The sequence below is a fragment of the Protopterus annectens genome, chromosome 2.part1 (genome assembly GCF_019279795.1).
Source record: "Protopterus annectens isolate FY-2018-M chromosome 2.part1, PAN1.0, whole genome shotgun sequence".
Lineage (NCBI taxonomy): Eukaryota > Metazoa > Chordata > Ceratodontiformes > Protopteridae > Protopterus > Protopterus annectens.
In genome coordinates, this window is record NC_056729.1 from 1,714,609,593 (window position 1) to 1,714,627,115 (window position 17,523).

Below are 17,523 nucleotides of genomic sequence, written 5' to 3' on the forward strand. Positions count from 1 at the left end.
AGTGTAACAACCCAATTCCAATACATCACTCAGCAAAGGGAGGATTTTCTTTTCAGTTCTCTTAGTCTTGTTGCATGCTGAGGGCAAAGAAATGCTGGTTTCCAGTTTAAAGGTAACCTATATAACATATCAGCTTTTTTTTTTGTTATTGGCATCTTTTTCACTCAGATTCAACAAAAAAGCTGAAAAAGACAGCTGACGCTACATGCAAGCAACATGCTTAGTTTCTTTCAAAATCAATATGCTTTATTTTCAACCTTCAAGTTTTTCCCTCTTTATTCAGTTCTTTGAAAGTGAAAGTAATGAGTCAATTTAAATACTTTACGTATTTACAAGCTTTTTGATTTTTTTACACTTTGGAAAGTATTACAAGCACTTCTGAAGTGATTAATGTCGCATCCACTTTTTCATGTTAATTTTCCATGAGTTGTCGTCCATGTGATACAATGTATGCCCCATTTGCTCCGAAGTTATGTACATTTATTCTTTTTATTCAGTTAACAAGCTTATGCAGGCAGGAAGAAAAGCTGACGGCAACTCTTAATAAAGTGATCATTCATATTTATCTTTACTAGATTTGCCATGTACCCTGTTTTAAAAAACAAGAATGCATCTGACTTTGGGGGCAAAGTTTTATTACTCTTGCATCTCTATTATACATTTTGTTTACAGGAACCGCAAATCTGTAAGTGCATAAGTATTTGCAGTTCTTAAAATAATAAATTAAAGTGTTCAGTTTTTTTGTACTCAGAAATTTGTTACTATGAGTCCTTTTTAATAAAAAAGTTTTAACAATTAAAACAAAAATATTTTCTATAAATAATATATGTTTATTTATTTAGTGCTGTCTATGGTTTCTATTTTTTTTGCATGTACCTTTCACGCCATGATCTCTTGCAGTTTTGTTTCACCCGTGCATATATGTTTATGTAAATTATTTGTCGTCACTGCGACCGTTGGCCTTTTTGCACATCGATTGGCGAAGACATGAATATGTTAAGTACTGTGTGTTAGTTATCTTCAGATTCCTCATCTGCTTCCCGTAGCCATGTAAAAAATGCAGTGACAGATTTTAGTGCTACTCCTTTTCCATTTAGTTCAGCAGGGTCTTTACTATTTTCCCATTTGTAGAAGGCATCTTCGGTTATCACTTCCTCATCATACAGACAATCGAAAAACATGCGAAGCAAATCTACAGAAAAAGAGAGGAATGCATTATGTTACAACATTACAGAGAGGCTGCTACATATTCACCACTGTAGCACTAACTGCATTGCACGTAACCATAAATCTAATGTAGCCACAGCCCAGCTCCAAACAGTACTCTCCTGTAACAAGGAGGTGCCTTGGTTCAAATCCACATGCTTACATCTGCTTCATTTGTGTCAGCAGTTTACTTTAAGGTTGTGTTGCTTTTTCTATGAATATCTCACTCCAAAGTTTTCTACCTTAAACATCTCCCCCCAACAGGCGCACTCTGCCCATGCCCTCTAGTTGATACATTCCAAACAGAAAAGTACATCCCAACAGTAAGCAAAATATGCAAGACAGTAAATGATTTATGTAACAAAAAAATAAGTTATGTACCTACCATAACGTTCCATGTTAGTCTTCTTCTCGCCTTCTTTCTTGCTGGTTGGGTTCGGAGCCGATCCTCAGCTCCGACACGGCCATCTTCAAAAGCTCGAGAGCTGCATACTGGCTTGAGGCCACCCCATATCCCATGATGCCTGGCACTAGATACCCAGATCTCGTTTAGTAAGTCTAACTGCAGACATAATAATGAAAGGATTCTATCCTGGAATATACAAAACCTCCAGAGAGGCTACTAGATAGAAAGGAATAGCTAGAGAAGACTCAGCCAGTGAAAAACTATAAAGAACTCTTCTCGGTCTACAAGGATAGGGGGATGGAGGGTGGGACGCAAGAAAGAAGGTGAGAAGACAACTAACATGGAACATTATGGTAGGTACATAACTTCTTTATGTTAAGTTGTCTATCTCGCCTTCATTCTTGCTGGTTGGGACAGTGTCCCTAGCACCTGAAATCCTGGGTGGCTCATCGGAACAAACTCTTCAGAACAGTGGAACCAAAATCTGTTCTGTTTCTGGAAACCACATCCAACTTATAATGCGAAATGAAAGTATGTGGGTTGGCCTACGTAGCCGCAGCACAAATAGATTTCATGGGCAACCTCGCCTGAAAGGCCACAGAAGTGGCTAAAGCTCTGGTGGAGTGACCTTTTGGTTTAACCGGTAATTCTTTATTTTTCAGTTGATAGATAAAAGTGATGATAGAAGTCAACCACCTGGACAAGGTTACATTTGAGACTGGAAGACCTTGTCTACTCTCAGCATAAGAAAGGATTTCCTGATATCTTTAGTTCTATGCAAACAAAAACGTAGTTGCCTGTGAACATCTAACTGATGCAACTTATATTCCGCCCTGTTGGGAGTGGTTGGGAAAAAACACAGGAAGGTCTATGGACTGATTCAAATTATTTTCTGAAGAGACCTTAGGAAGGAAGGAAGGATTAGTTCTGAGAGCGACCCTATCATTGTGGAACATTAGGTATGGAGGATGGGTACAAAGAGCCTGCAGTTCTGAAACTCTTCTGGCTGAAGTAATGGCTACCAGAAAGAGAGTTTTCCATGATAAAAACTTCAGGGAACAAGATGCTGCAGGTTGGAAGGGAGCCTATATTAGAGAAGCTAAAATCAAATTTAGATCCCACGGGGGTGGAGGATCTCTCACTGGAGGCCTGAGCATAGTGGTCCCTTTGAAAAAGGCTCTACATAGCTTACGCGAATGATGTTATTTCCCGACAGGCCAATGTGAAAATTTGAAATTGCAGCTAACTGAACTCTAACTGTAGCGGAAGCTGACCCAGAATGAAAGAGTTCTGCAAGAAATTCCAATATGTGGTGTATAGGGGCTGAAAAGGGGTCTATACTCTTATTCTCTGCCCAGGAAGAAAAAACGTTTCCACTTACTAGCGCAAGTTTTTCTAGTGGTAGACTTGTGCGATGATAAAATAATTTTCCACACAGATGGGGAGATATCTGGAAGCCTGGCTAGGGTTGGAAGTGGAGCAACCAAGCAGTGAGCTGGAGAGATAGCAGGGATTGGTGCAGCCCGCCCGATTGATGGGTCAGAAGGTCTGGAACTGGGTCCAGAGTCCAAGGCTGCTCGAGAAGATAATGATGCAAGAACTGGAACCATATTTGTCGAGACCAGTAAGGAGCAATGAGGATCATTCTGCAGCCCAAAACGGTAGCTTTCTGTATCAGTTTTGGAATAAGGGGAAACGGAGGAAATGCATAAAGAAGTCCCTGAGGCCAATCGTGGACTACAGCGTCTCTGGGAGAATGTCCGGGAAGTGGAAGGAGAGAGAAGAAATTGTTGCACTTGCTGTTGAAGGGGGAGGCAAAAAGGTTGCAGCAAGGCTGGCCCCATTTGCGGAATATTTGGTTTACAACTACTTGATTCAGAGACCACGCGTGAGGGATGAGAATTGCTCTGCTCAGCCTGTCTGCTATGATGCTGGACTTCCCAGGGATGTGCGTTGCGATCAGAAACCGTTGGTAAGAGAGCGCCCACTGCCAGAGTCTGAGTGCTTCACAACATAACGGGTAGGACTTGGTTCCACCCTGCTTGTTGATGTACCACACTACTGACATATTGTCCGTTTGAATTGCAATGGTCCCGGTAGGAAGAGAGTTCTGAAGAGCTTGCAACGCTAGAAGCACAGCCCTCATCTCCAAGACGTTTATATGCAGGTGGTACTCGTGAGGTTGCCAGGTGCCTTGGACTGTCCTGCCCTGAAAATGCCCCTCCCACCCGATCAGGGAAGCGTCTGTGGTAACCGTAGCAACTGGGGGAGGGTACAAATGGTCTGCCTAGGGGTACTGATGTGGAGACTATCCACCATGCAAGGTGGTTTTTGCATGCTTCTGTGATCATAATCATGTGAGACATGGGAAACTGCTGGAAGGACCATTGGGTGAAAAGCAGCCACTGGAGGAACCTCATGTGAAAACGAGCTACAGGAACAAGTATGATCGCTGCTGCCACGAGACCCAGAGTTTGGAGGACGAACCTGGCTTGAATTCTTTTGCATGCTAATAAGACCTGTACATGTTGACGAATCACTAACACCCTGTCTGGTGGAAGGCTCGCTGACATGTCTTTTGTATTTAAATTTGTACCTATAAAGGTGATAGACTGACAAGGCGACAATGCAGACTTTTTGAAATTTATTGAGATACCTAGACTGGAGAAAGTCTCGATAGTGTAGTCTCTGGCTCTCAGAAGGTGATGCCTGGTGGTAGCAGTAAGGAGCTAGTCGTTTAGATATGGAAACACCTGGAATCCTTGCCGTCTCAGGTGAGCGGTAACTACTGCCATACATTTGGTGAACACCCTGGGGGCTGTGGTGAGACCAAAGGGCAGAGCTCTGAAGTGGTAATGGCTGGCTCCCAGGCAAAAGCAAAGGAATCTTCTGGAGCGTCTGTCCATTTTGATATGGTAGTACGCATCCTGAAGATCTATAGAGCACATCCAATTGTCCTGATTCAGAAAGGGCATAATGGACTGTAGCGTGACCATCCGAAACTTGGTTCTTTGTACAGACCTGTTCAGTCTGCTGAGATCCAGAATGGGTCTCCAGTCCCCTTCTTTTTTGGTACCAGAAAGAACCTTGAGTAAATTCCGAATCCTTGTTGGTCTGCTGGGACTTGCTAGATGGCCCTTTTTATTTTTAGCAGTTCTGAAATTTCTTGTACTACTTGATCCCTTACATTGGGTGGAACATCTAGAAGGGACTTGTTTAACACAACGGGAGTGCGAACAAAGGGTGTTCTTTAGCCTCCGGATATAACTGACTGTACCCATTAGCCTCCGGATATAACTGACTGTACCCATTTGTCTTGTGTTATGTCTTGCCAGGCTCTCGGGTACAGTGATACTCTTCTCCCAACTGCCACCGGAGGTGGGCAGTCGAGCAACCCTTCAGGGATGGTGGGAGGGCTTCTCAGAGAAGGATTCTCTGCTGCCCTGGTTTTGCGAAACCCCTCTGCCACGACGGCAGCGTCTGTTATTGTTCCCTCCTCTGCCTCTGGATGGGAACTCACCACATGTGTCCGGCAAGGCTCCCTGAGATTTCCAGAACCACATCTTTCCACTCTTCTGACCCTTGGGATATGGTCTGGAAGGAGTGGAAAAACGGACTCCCACGGCAGAGAGAGTCTTGCCTTCCTGCTCACACCTGGTAAGGGTGTCCTTCACCTGTGATCCAAAAAGAGAGGAACCATCAAAAGGGGTGTTGGTGAAAGACTATCTGAAAGGTTCCGCAAAGTTACATAGCCGCATCCAGGCATGTCTCCTTAGAGCAACACCTGGGCCCGCGGCTCTGCTCGCACCATCGGCTGCATAAGAAATGAGCCTCATGGAGGAGTTCACCACTGAATTAAGAGTCGCCAGCTGGGAGGCTGCCTTAGCCCGGGCCCCCTCAGCTGATGGATCTTGGAGGGTATCTCCAAGCTCTTTAAGGAGATCCCTTTGAAGGCAGGTAAAGTGGCACAAATAATTCAGAGACCTCATAGAAAAAGTCGCTGAAGAGAACATCCGCTTCCCATATCTGTCCATAGTCCTGGACTCCTTGTTACGGGGATGGACAGATGAAGAGGTTTCAGCCAACTCCTTCTTTGCGGCCGTCGCTACCACCATAGCATCAACAGGGACACCTTTGGTTAAAAACTGTTTATCCTGTGGTGCCATTATGAATTTAGCGGGTCTTCTGGGGGTTGGTTCCACTGTGTCTGGAGCTGACCACGCCTTCCGAGCCACCACGGACATTGGTGGGTAGAAAGGCGGAGACACCCAGGAGGTGGAAGGTCGGGACCGAAACGCATCCAGGAATACAGACTCATCCTCTGAGGGGTTTAGGGTAGTCCAGTTCCCCCTCTGCCTAAGCATTCTCAAGGATGCCTGAGAAGGAGACATCTTCAGAGGGGGATCTCGGGGACCCTTCCGAATCCTCCAAGTCGGTATCTGATGTGACAGACTCAGGGGAGTCAACATGCTTCCTCTTGCATTTCCTCTTACAAGGTGGCTCCTCTGAATGATAAGGGGAGGCCTCGGAAGAGGAAGATACACCCAGGGGGGTGCCCTGGAGCATTGGTTCCCCACGCCTGGGGTCTGGAGGAGGGGCAGAGGCAGACACAGGCACCATAGTGGGAGGCGCCGGTGGGGTTGATCGTGGGGCTGACTCAGGGGCCAGCACACTCCTCATGATCTCAAAGGTGTCCCTGCTGGAATGCTGAGAGGGCTTTGAAGAAACCAAAATCCCTCTCCACACCGAGGGGGATGGCTCCTGAGCTGAAGCTCCGAGAGGAAGAATGGGCTCGGACAAGAGTCCAATGCCACTCGCCCCCTCGGAGCCGTCGAGGGAGTCTCAGTGCCCAGACCCTTCCAAGGACGGTACCAAAGAAGTGATCGGAGCAGACGATGGAACCAAAGCAGAAGGTATTGGTGCCAACGGTTCCACAACTCGAACCTCAACAAACTCCGGCTCCAAGCTCAAGGAAGGAGTCAGAGGAGGAATAACTGCAGATATGGACGGAGCCAACACCTGATGAGGGGGCTGGACAACATTTTTGCTAGGGCCTGCGATTTCAACAGCCTACTGACCATTCTCTCCACGTCATTATCGGATAATCTTGAGGACTGAGAAGAGTGGGACCGATGACTGTGCTCCGATTGGAGCAGAGGAGACCATGGAGCCAAGCATATCGACTCCAGGGAGGGAGACCTAGACCTCTTTCGACTCCCAGACGGCTCCGAAGGGATAGTCGGAACCGACTGGGAGACCAGTAGATTTGGTTCCAGCCGGAACCGAGGCTGAAGGAACAGCTTCACTCATTGATGGCTCCGAACTGGGAGCCGAAGATTTAGGTGGCTTAGAGGCCTTCACAGGCTGAGTCTTAGCTGGTGAATCCTGCTTAAGTAATCCCCTTAGGATTAACTTATTTTTGCGCACCTGCAGGACTCTTGGGCTGAAGGCATGGCAAAACGAATAAGAGTCCTGCAGGTGCACGGCGCCCAGACAATAGACACAAGAAGTGTGACCATCTGTCAGAGACATCTTCTGATAGCATAAGTCACACTTCTTGAATCCGGACACCTTGGTTTCCTTAGACATCCCTGAAAAAGAAAGAAAATACCAAGGAAAACACACAAAAACTAGTATGTAACTACTACCACACACACTAAGTTAAGCACCCAAAACACAGCCAAGAAAACTGACAATATTCTATGTATAAAGCCAAATAAAACTAACTAGGTAAAGGCTAAAAAGTTTTTTTTTTTTTTTTTTTTAAATAGAGGAAGGGAAAAGGGTTAGCCGCTAATTTAAACGGCTACCTAAGAACGTGAAGGGAGAGGGGAAAACTCTCTAACTAAAACGAGTTTTCTGAAGGGATAGGGGAAGGATCAGAAAAAAATTAAAGATACAAGAAGTATATATCTATAGAAGGTTAACTACTATGAAAAATTTACACTAATGAGTTCTAATTATTTTTATCAAAAAACGAGTATAATAATGACAAAATACGACCTGAGCCAGTAAGACAACCTCGCAGCAGAAGCGACAAATGAGATCTGGGTATCTAGCGCCAGGCATCATGGGATACGGGGTGGCCTCGAGCCAGTATGCAGCTCTCGAGCTTTTGAAGATGGCCGAGTCGGAGCCGAGGATCGGCTCTGAACCCAACCAGCAAGAATGAAGGCGAGATAGACAACTTAACATCATTCATTTACTCCAGTGGAAAGGACCAACAGCTACTATACACCAACCCACATAACTGGTATTACTCAAACAACATATAAATCTAAGCTATTTACTGGTTTTGCACTGCAAATCAAGTGTCAAGAGGGAAGTAGTTATGGACAATATATAAAATAAATAAATAAATAAATAAATGAATGAATGAATGAATGAATGAATGAATGAAGGTCGACCAGTTGCTAAGAGGCATCCTTGTGCATAATGTAAATGATTCTGTTAAGTTCAGGTGGCTACCCTACTTTACCTGTATAGTGGGAATAGGCTGCCTGTACAAACCTCTTAGTTGTTACCTTGAGGGGGCATCCCTCAAACAGCATTTTAAATATGTACCATAGAAAATTCTCCCAGAAACAAGAAAACTATGTGAATGCACACCATTAATAACTTTTTTTTTCTTGTTGAGGGCCCTCTGCAGTGGGTGGCAGCTGGGATCTCATTTTCTGAGGGTACATTTTTAGCACAAAATTCTTGTAATGGTCCATCTCACATTCTTAAAGCCACTGTATTCTCCTTGCTGGAAAATTCATGTTGCTCGCCTTGCATCACAATTAAAGACGTATAGGTGGGATAGTTTATTTCTAAGCTTTATTACACAGAAATACACTAGGATGGATAGCAGCAATACAAAATATAAACAAACTTAAGTGACAAACTACACTGGCATACATGGTTTTATATCAACAGCTTATGACAAAATGGCAGTCAGGCTTACACGTGCTCAGTATTTATACACTTGTGCAAGCCCCTAGAAAGCTTCTTATAGGTGTACCTACATATCGATCTACATCCTCCCTCTTTAATGACTTGCCCACGATATAATGACATTTGAGAATAGAGACATGGAACTGTACAAACAATAAGAAATAGACAATGTTTATGTCCAAGTTGCTGTGTATCTGGAACATAGTTTAAAAATGTGACCTGATCTAGTGATGTAGCAATCAGGGTTTAGCAACAGGGATAGTCATTGGTGAACAAATAGATACTGGAGTTTCGGGATTCATAGGTAGGTACTAGGCTATCAGCCCAAGGGCCTACATAAGCCTAGCCGGCAAGGTTATCTGGCTTACGTCACCAAGAAAGTTATTTTCCTGTGCCACTATTGAGCAAAAACACAAAAGTGATCCCTGAGGTGTATTTCCTATAGATTCCTCTCAGGAACAGGGATATTTACGTGAATGTCCTCTGGAACTGGAATGCTGGATAACTCACTCTGAGATACAGTGTCTTTCTCGCAGGTATGATAGTGCAATACAGGCTCGGACATCAGAATCAAATGTTTCCGATTCCACCTAAATTCTGCTCCTTGTGATTCCACAGTGTACAATCTCAGCTCTAGATAATCCCATCGAAACCTTTGGACATCTGCATCCTCACTATCTTTCCTTTACCTAATGGATTGAGCAGTTTGCTGCTCTTTTCACAACTGGACTTCTGGGATAACCACTTCAACATATTGGCTTTCACTGATCTTATTTTTGACACATGGAACCAACAATTGACTACTTTTTGGTAGTCTGGTTCTGGTTTGTCTCAACAGAAGTCTCTGTGCAGGTGAACCAAGATGCTTATCACGAGGAACATTTCTAAGATTCAAGAAAACATCACTACTGTCTCACTTTGACTTCTCTAGTAATTGTTTCGCACTTTGAACTGCATTCGACTGTGGATACTCAGAGCTACTTGCAACATGAGCAAAGTCCCACTCTTCAGCAAATTGTTTGAACTGTTGGCTTGTAAACTGTGTACCACTGTCAGAAATAACTTTGTGCGGACTACCATGAACTGCAAAATGACGTTTCATTGATTACAGTACTGGACGCTAGATTAGGAAGGTCAATCTCGAACCGATCTGAATAAGAGTCTGCTAACACCAAGTAATGTTGACTATTCCACTCAAAAATGTCTGTAGCTATTGTCAACCAAGGTAATTCAGGAATATGGTTTAGCTGAAGTGTTTTTTTCTGTTGATGTGGCTTAGTACTATTACATACAGAACAAGATGAAAGTTACTCTCAATATTCTGTGACACAGAAGGCACAACACTAGTCCTCTTTGCCCTTCTTTTGGTAGGATCTATTCCTGGGTGACCATGATGCAAACTAATAATATACTCTCGCTGCAAGCACTTTGGAACAATCACTTTTGGACTTTTAATGAGGATACCATTGTCAAACAAAACCTCATCTCTGTAAAGGAAAATATGATTGCAGGCAAACTGTTAAGCAAGACTGTTTTGATGGCCACCCTCGAATGAAAGTGGTTGAGCTTGTGAAGAAAGTACAGTTGGGTACACTTACCATAAAGGTAGATGTTCAAGTGTATTCACTGTTGCAGTCATCACCTGTGGGTTATCCCCTGCTGTGGAAGCCCTCAGCCGGCCCAAATACCAGAGTCAATGTTTTTCTGCATTGGCTGCTGTCACCTGTAGACTGTCGTCAGTACTATAAAGCCAGGCAGCCGACGCCATTACATCAGTTTTTCTTGCCCTAACCCGTGAAAAGCACAAGGAAATATGGTAAAGTGCTGGTGGCTAAAAGCCACCGAGAAAAGTTTATGTCTCCCTAAGGAAAGAGGATACAAGGGGGAAGGAGGGAAGGAAACCAGGACTGCAACAATTAATCCACTCGAACATCTACATTTATGGTAAGTTTATACAAATGTACTATGTTATTCATGTTTCACTGTTACAGTCATCACCCGCGGGAGCATTCCCAAAGCTGAGGAGAGGGGTGGAAGGATTACAGACCTAGGCATGGGTCAGCCTGCCCTGCAGAACTGCAGAGGCAAACCTTGCCCTAGCCTTAAAGAAAAGAGGTAGGTGGTAATGCTTTGTAAAGGTGTGGACAGAGACCCAGGTGGCAGCTTCCAAGATGTCCCTGGTGGGAACGCCTCCGAGGAATGCTGTGGAAGTGGAGGCTGCCCTAGTGGAATGGGTACGAACAGACTTAGGGGGTGGTTTCCCATGTAGTCTGCAGTAGAACTAGATACAGCATGATATCCATTTGGAAATGGTTTGGTAAAATGGGCTTCCCCTCTGCCCCTGGGACAAAGCTAACAAGAAGCTAGTCTGTTTTGCTGAAGGGTTTAGTACAGACCAGGTAGTATCTGAGTTGTCGATGCATGTCTACTGAGTGCAGAATTCTTTAACCCTTGTTTTGAGGGTTAGGAAAGAAGGTGGGTAGATGTATGGCCTGGTTGAGGGTCACATCACATACCACCTTGGGCATAAAAGAGGGGGTTAGTCCTCAGGGAAACCATGTCTGCATGGAAAATGATGAAGGGCTCAATGGCCACGAGCGCCTTAAGTTCTGAAACCCTTCTGGCTGAGGTGACAGCTAGTAGGAAAGCAGTCTTCCAGGAGAGGTATCTCAATTCTGCTGAAGCAGCAGGTTCAAAGGGTGGTAGGGTTTGTTTTTCCAAAACATAATTCAGGTGCCAAGCTGGCATGGGTGGCCTTCTGGGAGGTCTGATATTAGAAGCCTCTCTGAGGAATTGTTTAATCAAAGCATGCAAGAAGAGGGGCTGGTCTGTATCGAAATGAGCTGAAATGGCTAAGGTGTGGATTTTAAAAGAAGAGAAGGAGAGGCCACTATTGAGTAACTCTGCTAGGTAGTCCAGGATAAGAGGGATGGAAGGTATTGAGGTACTGTCCCCCTCTGGACTGGCTCCAGGAGCAGAATCCTTTCCATTTACCTGCATAAGATTTTCTGGTGCTGGGCCTTCTGGCCTCTGTGATAATGTCTAGGACTGGTTTGCTTAACAGGGGCCCCTTGTTTGCTTTTAAATTATTAGTCATGTTGACAGTTTGAGAGTCTGAAAGTCTGAGTGCAACACCCCCCCCCCCACACACACACACACCTGGGTCAAGAGGTCTGAGATCAGGGGAAGCAGCCTGGGAGGCTGTAATGTCAGGCTGCTCAGTAAGGGGTACCAATGCTGTCTGGGCCAATCTGGAGCAATGAGGATGGCCTTTGGTCTCTCCTCCCTTATCTTAATCATTACCCTGGGAATAAGAGGCAGGGGAGGAAATGCGTACACAAAGAGGGACTTCCAGGGGAAGGTCAAGCCATCCACCCTTCCACATTAGGTGGTGATACTCCCTGGTACGGAATTTTTTCAGCTGGTGGTTGAGGTGCAAAGCAAAGAGATCCATCTCCGGAGTTGTTCACTCCTGAGTGACTTGCAAAAAGATTTTTCTGTGCAGCTGCCATTCATGGGGGTCCAGTAAGTTTCTGCTTAGGTGGTCTGCCAGAGTGTTGTTGATCCCTGGTAGTTATTGAGCACAATTAGGTGTAATCCCAAGGAGGAGGCCGTCAGCCAGAGGTTCATGGCTACCCTGCACAGAGGGTAAGATTGGGTCCCTCCCTGTTTGTTGATGTACCACATATTACTGTGGTGTTCTCTGTTTTGATAAGGAGAACCCCTGGCCTGAGATGGGGTTTGAAGGATGTCAGAGCCTTTTGTACTGCCATCAGTTCCTTCTGAGTGATGTGTAAGGGAAGGTGCTGGGCATCCCAAAGCCCTTGGGTGCACCTCCTTGCTAGGTGAGCGGCCCAAGCAATGTCTGAGGCACCATTGGTGATGGTCTGCCCGGCAGGGCAGAGGATAAAGGGAAGACCCTTGTTCTTGGCACAGGCACCTGCCCACCAGAGAAACTTGGCCCTTATACAGGGGATTAGAGTTAGAGAGGTCTCTGGACGCTGGGAGTGCTAACACCAAAGGTTCTTTAGATACCAGCAAAGTTTCCTCATGTGGAGCCTGGCCAGAGGAATTAGAAGGATGCAAGATGCCATGTACACCAAGGCTTGCAGAAACTTCCTCACAGGTGACTTCTGGAAGCCAGCTGGGTAAAGTAGAGAGGCAGAAAGCTCTGCTTTTCTAGGGATAGGAAGGCCATTTGGGATGCTGTGTTCAGCAGTGCTCTCAAGAAAACAATTTTCCTGAAGGGTGTTTGCTTTAACTTCTTCTCATTGTTGGGGAACCCTAGGGAAGTTAGGAGAGTTTTGACAAAGAGAAGGTCCTGGAGCAGCTTTTCTTTGCACTCTGCCTAAATGAGGCAGTCATCCAGATAAGAGTAAATCTGTATATTCTGGTGTCTGCAAAATGCTACGGCCGGGGCTAGTGTTGTGAGCCTGCAATGAAGCGCAGGAATTTCCTGCAGGATTCCCTTATGGGGATGTGGAGGTAGGCATCTTTTAAGTCTAGGGTCACTAACCAGGCTTTTTGTCAGCATAGGCAGCAGCTGCTGCAAAGTTAGAATTTTGCATTTGGGGACCACCAGGGTGGTGTTCAGAATGGATAGATCCAAGATGGGGCGCCAAGTGCCCTCTTTTCTGGGAACAAGGAACAGTCTGGAAAAAAAGCCTTTGACTGTTTGATCTGAGGGGACATGTTCTATGGGATATGAGAGTTTGGACCTGTTTCAATGCCTCTGCCCACTGATTTGAAGGTAAGTCTGGGTACCCTTTTGGAATTGGGAGCTCGTTGAAACAGAATTTGTATCAAGGAAAAACGATCTTAAAGACCCACTAATCCTTTGTTATAGAAAGCCAATCTGCTTTGCAGAGGGAGAGCCTTTCCCCTAGCTTTTGGTGAGTGAACGGAGTGCGGGGGGGGGGGGGGTCATTGAGAGCTTTTGCCATAGAAGGATGACTTGGAACTCCCTGCCTTTGGGGCAGAGGTGGGTCCAGTGTTTGGTTCTCTGCTGTTCCTGGGATAGTGGCCTGGGTGGTCTGTCCCTGCGGGGCTTACCTTGCGCCCCTGTCTGCTAGGTGCAGGGAAGGACCAGTGTTTAAATGGAATGTTCCTGCTGAACCTAGGAGATTGAACCTGAAAGAAATAATTTACTGTTTGCATAGATTTTGCTTTGTCTTCCATCTTTTTAAGCATCTCTTCTGTTTTTACTCCAAACAAGTGGTCCTTATCCACGGGTGCATCAATTAATTTAGACTTGACATGATCAGGAAGAGGTTGTTCCTTCAACCATGCATGCCCCCTAATGACAGATCCAGACACTGCTGCCCTGCTTGAGGCTTCTAGGGTGTCATATCCACAGTGTAATCAGTGTTTGTCCACTTTACAAGTAGAGTGCAGTAAATCTGCTAACTCTTTCGAATTGGCAGAGTCAGGAAAGGTTGAAATCTTTTGCTTTAATAGTTCCAAAGTGTGTTGTTGATATTTTAACATATGTAACTGACAGTTGAGTGCTCTGATAACTAAGGTAGCAGAGGTGTATACTTTTTTACCCAATCTGTCCAGAGCTCTGGAATCCTTGTCAGAAGGAATAGGATTCTTGGCAGAACTAGTCTTAACTCCTTTAGGTCACTGTGTAATGACCTCTGGGTCTGCAGCAGGACTTCTGTACATGTATTTGTGAGAATCCGGTACTCTGTAAATACCTGTCAGGTTTAGTGGGAGCAGGTGGGAGGGTGTCAGTGGCTAAGCTGGATTCATGGAAAACATCATCCACCACTTCTAAGATAGATGGGATGGCCAGGGGTCCGTGCTGGGGCAGGTCCAGAAACTCTTAGTCTTTTCTTAGATTGGAGGAAGTCCTGAGATTCCCATTGGAAATGTTCCCGGAGGGTGTGAAGGGTTTCCCCAAAGGAAAGGTCTTCTGGTGTGGATATAGAAGGAATGGATTCCTCTGCATCTGAATCCTCATAAGCAGTCAGAGATTGTTGTTCCTCTCCAAAATCTGAATAATCAGATTCCACAGAATCCTGTTTTGTCAATTTCAGGAGAAGGGGGGGGTTCCTTTTAGAAGTTGTGGCCTGACTACCCCTGATAAGGGAGATAAGATCCTCCGCCATTTTAAACATTTGAGCTTGGGGTAGTGGAGCAGGAGCAAGATGGTGGCTAGAGGCAGATTTTCTAGGAGTGGCCTGGCTTCTAGGCCTAAGGGTATCCATCGGTCTGAGAGAAATGGTAGTCGGATGGGAAGATGTTTTCTTTTGTCTAGATTCGGTAGTGCAAGGCTTCTCCTCGGAAACTGGTGCCCGTGTCACGGCTCCAGACTGAACCAAGGCAGAGATAGCCAAAGGCTCAGAAGACAGACTATTTCTGTGGCATACCAGACTCCGAAAGGGTCTCAGTAGAGGCCTGCATAGAATCAGGCATCAGGGGCTGCGAAAGCGCCCCAATGAATTCTGGACAACTGATGACCTTGCTTAGCAGTAGACTCGTCGGAAGGCTTAGCCTTGTACGGTCTGTCTCTATCTTTACCTCTACATTTTTTTTCGGAATGTCTAAGGATTGTTGGCTGACTGCTGCCATTTCGGAATGCAAAGACGGAAGACAAAAATACCTGTCTACAATAAGAGCTCTAGGGTGAAAGGTTCGCGTGTTAGAAGGCACAGAACTGGCAACAGGGGACGTTATGGTCTGGGCCTAAACAAGTGGCACAGTATGAATGGAAGTCTCGGTGTGGGATCTGCTTTCCACAGGCGAGACACAACTTTTTTGGACATCGGTTAGTGCAAGAAAAAAGGATCCCCAATGGGGTACTTAGCTTTAGATGTTTTCAGCTGTAATTCAAACTCTGGTAATGACAGACTGGCACATTTGCAAACTGCTTCTGCTATGGGCTCCACAGCAAGAAAGATGGCTGTAATGGTGTCTGCCGCCTGTCTTTATAGCACTGACAATCTGACGTCAGTCTACAGGCAACAGCAGCCGATGCAGAAAAACATTGACTCTGGTATTCAGGCCGGCCGAGGGCTACCACAGCAGGGATAACCCACAGGTGGTGACTGCAACAGTGCAACACGAAGAACATCTGGATCTGAGGCTGTATGACTCCTAACATCATCAAGACATGTGGAAGAAAAATTTCTCACTTTCTTGACTTCAAAATCAAGTTTCTCATTTCATGCTGTTCAGTGATATTTCTGGGCAATCTGGATAAAGTATCAAAAAGATAAAGAAGTTTGCCTTTCATGTAAACAAGATTGAAATTATACTTTTGCAATTTGAGCATTATGCGTTGCAATCTGGCATGAGCTGTATGCCTAGGCTTTCTCAAAACAGTGACTAGAGGTTGGGGATAAGTTTCAATCCGGATAGGTCTACCATAAATATAATCATGGAACTTCGAACATTCAAATACAATTCCCAACAAATACAATTCCCAAGAGTTCTTTATCTGTGCATACTTTATTTCGGACTGGGTAAGAGTTCTCGATGAATTGGCTACTGGTCTGCCCTCTTGAAGAATGCCTGCACCAAGACCAAACTTTGAAGCATCATGGTTTGTGAACATCACAGTATCTGAGAGTTGGTGAACTGGCAGTTTTATGTTTCAGGACATCAAATGCTCTTTAGTGTTGTTCTAACCATGAACAGGAAACATCTTTGTGTGTCCAATCTCTAAGCGGTGCTGAAAGTTGGCTCAAGTCTGGAATGAATTTGCCTAGGTAGTTAACCATGCCAAGAAAACATTGTAAGGCTTGAACACTGTCTGGAGCTGGCATCTCAAGAACTGCTGTTTGCTTGGAAGGATCTGGCTGTAAGCCTGAACTGGTAAACAAATGACCAACATAAGTAACTTCTTGTAGTCTGAGTTTGCACTTTTGAGGATTCAGCTTAAGATTCACTTCACATGCTCTTTCCAGAACTTTCTTGAGGTTTCTGTCATGCTCAGCTTCACCATCACCTCCTACTAGTATATCGTCTACTATAACAACACATGGATACCCAGAAAAAATTTGCTCCATTGCACAGTGGAAGACTTCACTGGCAGAATTTATTCCAAATGGCATTCTGAGAAATCTGTACCTGCCAAACGGAGTACTGAAAGTAGCTAGAAATGAGGATTTTCAGTCGACCAGTATTTGCCAAAATGCACTTTTTGCATCCAAGACAGAAAAAAACAGTGACATTTGGCATAAGAGCAGCGACTTCAACTGTACGCATTGGATGATGAGGTATTTTTAGCGCTTTGGTCAAATCTTGTGGATCAATACACATTGAGATCATCTGAGCTTTTCTTACGAGCTACAACCATAGAAGATACCCATTCAGTCGGTTCATCTATTGGACAAATCACACCTTGTTGCACCATTTTACCTAGCTCGGCATTGACTCTGTTCTGCATAGCCAGTGGAACTTTCCTTGCTGGTCTGATAACTGGACTGACCTCTGGGTCTAACTTCATAGAGTACACAACTGGGAGTCTGCCTAGTCTGTCTTCGAAAAGATCAGCATAGGTAGAGAAAATAGACTGGATGAAATTAGAACAGTGGTCTTTTTAAGCTAACAAGATGGACTTCCTTGCTAAATGAAAGCAGTCCTATTTTCAAATGGTCTCTGAGGCCTAATGATGACTGTATGGGCCTTTTGACCACATAAAATTTCAAGTCATAGCTGTTGCCAGCAGAGTAACATGAAAGCACAACTGAACCTTTAGTATGAATTTCTTTATCACCATAAGCAACAAGTTTCACACACTTTGGCAAATCAAGCTTCTCACCAGCACATACTCTAGCATATGTTTCTGCTGACATAACATTACACTTTGAACCTGTGTCAGCTTTGAGCTCTATTGGTTTTCCATTTATTTGAACAGTACAAAATATTTCATTCTTTGCCCATAAATCTACTGCATTAACTGTTCCATTACGCACTGACACACCAACATAAAAAGTAGGGTCATAGCTTTCTAATTGATCAACTTA

General features: G+C 44.8%; 1 protein-coding gene across 7 annotated transcripts in view; it reads right to left on the reverse strand.

The window, feature by feature from the left end:
- Window positions 1–220: 220 nt before the first annotated feature.
- EIF4G3 (eukaryotic translation initiation factor 4 gamma 3) overlaps window positions 221–17,523 on the reverse strand; it is a 3,593,176-nt gene continuing 3,575,873 nt past the window's right edge. For all 7 annotated transcript variants that reach the window (XM_044063163.1, XM_044063168.1, XM_044063165.1 and 4 more), the window contains one exon: window positions 221–1,192. In XM_044063163.1, the coding sequence (XP_043919098.1) occupies window positions 1,011–1,192 (182 nt within the window). In that variant the 3' untranslated portion in view covers window positions 221–1,010. The remainder of the gene's footprint in view (window positions 1,193–17,523) is intronic.